Raw genomic sequence first — 5243 nt, 5'->3', positions numbered from 1 at the left:
CCCGTAAATGAGGCGCTTGAGCATCAACGACATGGGTTGAACTTCGTTTCTGTTCTATTTTCGCTCTATTTCAAGGACCGACGCGTCCCAGGTTTTGTATCTTTGACAGAGGGAGCGTAACAACATACTCTTTGAATCTTTGGAGGTGGATTTGGATGCGAGAGCTTCCATCCCCAATTTTTAGGGTTTTTCTATCTCATTATTCTCCATTGTTCATCTAGTTTCTCCATGTCTATGGGGAATTAAACTCTATATTTTGTTGGGGGATGATCTAACCTTGTGAATCGCATGTATTTGAATTGATTTTTAATTATATATGCTTTTTCATTAATTGTTAGAGTAATTCATCTGTTGCAACGCTTGCTTTGTTTAATTCATTCAATAGCATGATTTATGAATTGCATGAGTGTCGAGAGGTTCCTTACAATTTAGGTTCTTGTTGAATTACTCCCAAGAGTAATATTTCTCAAGGATGAGGGTATGAGTCTTGGTCGTCTTAAAGCTCTTGATCTTCACAATTAATCACTAGAAATGCTAGGAATTGCATGAGGTAGCGTTAAGGACAGACTTATTCTCCGAGGGATCGGATTTAAGTGATTTAGTGAGTGACGTTAACATCAATGCATAAAGAAGAATTCTTACATACATGAGACGGAATTTGGTGAAATCTAACCCCAACAACATACTTATCTCATATTAATCAACATTTGTTCATCATTGTGCTACTCTGTTATCGATCAACTGCATTCATATTTAATTTTCTATTTTTGGATCTGAAACCAATGATCTCGTTTTCTCTAAGCCTTAATTAATCGAGTTATCACACGACTGTCTAGTGCCAAGAGTCTCTTGGGACACGATACTTGCTCTTACCATTTTATATTACTTGTGCGATTCGGTACACTTGCCGATCCATCAACAAGTTTTTGACGATGTTGCCGAGGACTCACAGTTTAAGTTATTCTATTTGTGTGATTTTTTATTAACTTTGACTTTATTTTTATTTTATTTTTCTTGTTTTTAATTTTATTTTAATTTTAATTTTAATTGTGTTTTGTGTCAGTGTTTTCGTTTTTTGTGCTACAAGTGTTTTCTAGGGTTTTGTGTCTAGTTTATGCAGGATATAGTCAAGACTAGGAGCAACAAAAATTTCGAACCCCTTCTTGAAGGACTTGAGACTAGTAGAATGCCAAGAAGAAATGGTTTATCTAGAGAACCTTCTCTAAATAAAATTTCATAGGCCTCACAATCTGATCAGGAAAGCATGATGGTAAGCGTATTTTGGAAAATTATGCAACAATTATTGGCCTTCACCATTTTAACAGCATTGCAAAGTCGAGGGTCAACGCCACCAGTATGGAGATGAAGCCTGCGTTGATCCATCTAGTGAAGAACAACAAATTAAATGGACTGTCACATGAAAGTCCATGTGAGCATCTGACTACTTTCAATGAGATCTGCAATACTGTGAAGCTAAATGGAGTGCCAAATGATGCTATTAGACTGAGCTTGTTTCCTTTCTCTTTGGGAGGCAATGCTAAATTGTGGTTGATCTCTTTTCATGAAAACAACTATACTGAGTGGGAAGATGTGGTTGCAAAGTTCATGAATAAATACTTCCCATAGACAAAGATCAACAAAGGAAAGCAGGAAATCTCTTATTTCAAACAAGGCATGGAGGAGACATTAGGGAAAGCATGGGATAAATACAAGAGCTTTCTGAGAAAGACGCCTGCCTACTCATGGTTTTAATGAAGCAATTATAGTCATTCTTTTTCTTGGAGGTCTTCACTCGCAGACAAAGTTAATGTTGGATGCCTCAGCTGGAGGGACTCCATCACAACCTAAGGGAGTTCTATAGTTACAGTCTTCTGATGATTTGCTTGCTCAAAACAAGATTATCACTCAACAGTTGGAGGTCTTGACAAAAAGGCTTTCTCAGCCACAAAAGGAGTTCCAAAATGTCTCACAGGTTCAACAACAACTTTGTGAACTATGTGGTGGTGACCACATTAATCGTCAATGTGCAGTGCCTAAGAATCTCAACGAAGAAGTTAATTGCATGGGCAACCAGTTTCATCCCAACAATTATAATCAAGAGTGGAAATCTCATCCAAGCATAGGACAAGGTCAATTTGGGCAAGCTGGCGGACAATTCAATAGACCACCAAAATAGCAGCAACAACAATGGCAACAACAACCCTCTCTAACTGATTGTACTACAAAGCTTGAGGAGACTCTCCAACAGTTCATGCAGGCAACTCTCTCCTATCAGAAGAGCACTGTTGCTGCTATAAGGAATCTAGAGATGCAGGTTAGTCAAATAGCCAAGAAATTGGAGGAGATACCTATCAATTGTTTTGGGGCTAACACTGAAGTTAACCCCGAGGAAGAATGCAAGGCTATTGTGACTGTGAATGATGAGAAGGAAAAAGAGAGAAAAAAAGAGAAAGAAGAAGAGAGAAAATAAATTTGAGTTAAAAGAGAGAGAATAAAAAGAAGAGATTGTGAAAGAAGAAAAAAAAGAAAAAAAAAGAGGTTGAGAGAAAAAAAGAAAAAAATGAGAAAAATCCTCCTTACTTGAAGGAGTGTTCAAAATATGAGAAAAATCCTGAATATGTTAAGTTTTTGAAGAAACTCCTCAAAAGAAAGAAATATCTAGAGGAGGAAACAATTGAGGTATAGGGTGAGTGCAGTGTGATCTTGCAGAAGGCACTTCCTCCTAAGGTTAAAGATCTAGGAAGTTTCACTTGCACTATTATGGGCCACAAAATAGGGAAAACCCTAATTGATTCAGGATCCAGTATCAATTTGATGCCCTTAACTGTTCTTGAAAAGATTGGTGGTCTTGAAGTCAAGCCTGGAAAGATGACTCTTTTTATGGTAGATGGATTCACCAAAAGGCCCTATGATGTGGTAGAAGATGTGATGGTTCAAATTGACAATCTTAGATTTTTGGTGGACTTTATGGTAATGGAGATGGGGGAAGATTTGGAGATCCCTATTATTCTTGGAAGGCCATTCATGAAGACGACCAAGGTGGTCATCAATGTTGATGATGGAACTATAGCACTTAAAGAAGGTGGTTTTCATTGTCTTCAATGCTGAGCAGCAAGTCCAAGTGAAAAAGACTAGTCTCAAAGTTGCATGTAAAGATGCAAAGCCAGGCAAGAAAGGTAAAAAGTGTTTTTTGTCACAGGTAAAGGAAGAAGAAAAAGACAGCAAAGGAAAATGTGCTCATGAAGACTCCCTAGAGTAGCATGAAGAACTTAGACTAGGTTTACTTGTGAGATTCAATAAAAAGCTTTGGGTTGTGAAAGAACTCAAAGCCGATGTACTGATAGAGATTGAATCACCAATTTCAAGGAGAGCCAAAAAGGTGAATAGGAAACTACTGAAGATCAATTGGTGTGGAGAAGGAAAGATGACACCAAGATCAAAGATGTGACATGAGCTTATTAGGTCAAGCTAGTGACGTTAAAGAAGCGCTTGCTGGGAGGCAACCCAGTGTTTTAAAAACTTTCATTTTAATTTGTTTATTGTTCTTTAGTTTGGATTTTTGTTATTTGAATTATGTTTCTGTTTATTTTCTGTTTGCTTGATTCCAGTGTGCATAGTTGTAATTACAGAATGTTTGAGGGGTGGAGAGAGATTAATTGTTTGATTTGAGTGTTGTTGTGTGAGCTAAGTTGAATCTGAGAACTCAAGGCCAGGGAAACCCAAAACAAGCCAAAAAGCTAAGGGAGAGAAGTGTCGCACCACGCTCAAGCGCCCCCAAGCGCCCTCTGAGGGGCGCTTGGGCGTCGCGTTCTGTAGTTGTTTTTTTAAGAGGGCTACTAAGGAAATCTTCGTTAGTCGACTCATAATCAAGGGTATGTGTTGTCATACTTTACACTTTACTTATTATGTCTTACCTTTTTCTTTTTATAACAAATTGTTTCATTAATTATAATTTAATATGGACAAGTGAATGACTATACTAGACATTGGTTGTGCTATTGATAATTGATATAATTATCAAAATATTATGATCTTTTCACTACGTGTCACACCACCTTCTGATGTAAGACAACATTGACTAATATGTATTATTGGTTAGAACAACCGGTACCGCATAGAGGAAAGATATTTAGCGGAAAGCTAGTTACGGTCAATAGCCAAGTTAAAAACTGGTGAAATGGTTCTTTTTAAAATCTTGATTCTTTTAATACTTTTGACAAACAATTGGTGAATAAAAGGAGTAGAGTAAGAGAAAATCACACAAAGTATTTTATCCTAGTTCGAATCAAAAGATTCTACATCCAGTCGTTAATCACTATGAATAGTGATTAACCTTTTTCACTAAAATGTAGTTGTACAGATTACAATGAGATAATGAAATAATAAAGAAAAGAAAACACCTTCCTTCGAAAAACGAATGGAATAGGCTGCTCAATCAACTTGAAGAGAACAACTTCTACCTTATACACACTAAGTCCAACCTTCTCCTATTCACAAGACTTAGCTTGACATGGGTCAGAAACTGAAAAACCAACTCTTAACTGCCAGTGATAATCGATTATTATAAGTTATAATTGATTATTTGTTTTCGTTATGGGGTTTTCAAAAAGTGATAATCGATTATCATGAGGAGTAATCGATTATTTTCGTGACTTAGGAATTACTGACTCAGACTGAAATAATCGATTATTCTGAGCAATAATCGATTATTTGTGCGAGCAACTATTTTCCATATAATCTTGTGATAATTGATTATTATACTAAATAATCAATTATTTGCGCAAACTTTCTCTGGACAGAAAAACTTCTAAGTGTTTACATCAACAAAGTTATTCCTATTACAATTTATTCTACAAAAATGCTTTTAAAATGAACACAACAAGAGTCTTCAAGTTCTTCGTCTTGTAGCATCATCAAAAAACCATAACATCTTGAAGACACCAATGCTCCTCATTGGTAACAATCTCCACCTTTTTGATGATGATAAAATATCTCTTGGTTTAAAAGCATCTTTGATTTCCTACACAGATTTCAGACTTACAAACATACTGATAACTCTCTAATTTTGCCTATTTTTCAGTGTTTAGGAGTCTTTCTTAGTTTCTTTTAGGCTTTAATTGTGTAGAATTAGGATAGTTTTAGGTTTTTCCTTTAATTCTTTAGTTTTATAATATTGTAGCTAAAATTAGGATTTTAGAAGTATTTTTTTTTTAGTGTTTGTGATAAATAGGAAATTAGTATTT

The 5243-nt window shown here is 35.8% G+C and overlaps 1 protein-coding gene across 1 annotated transcript; it reads left to right on the top strand.

The window, feature by feature from the left end:
• The first annotated feature begins 2251 nt into the window (after positions 1-2251).
• On the top strand, positions 2252-3108 carry LOC106761520. The gene is made up of 2 exons (XM_014645080.1): positions 2252-2413; positions 2710-3108. The coding sequence occupies exons 1-2, from the start codon at positions 2252-2254 to the stop codon at positions 3106-3108; spliced, it is 561 nt and encodes a 186-aa protein (XP_014500566.1).
• Positions 3109-5243: the final 2135 nt, after the last annotated feature.

The sequence above is a fragment of the Vigna radiata genome, chromosome 1 (assembly GCF_000741045.1).
Source record: "Vigna radiata var. radiata cultivar VC1973A chromosome 1, Vradiata_ver6, whole genome shotgun sequence".
Lineage (NCBI taxonomy): Eukaryota > Viridiplantae > Streptophyta > Magnoliopsida > Fabales > Fabaceae > Vigna > Vigna radiata.
Note: the sequence above shows the minus strand (reverse complement) of the source record. Positions and strands in the feature narration are given on the sequence as shown.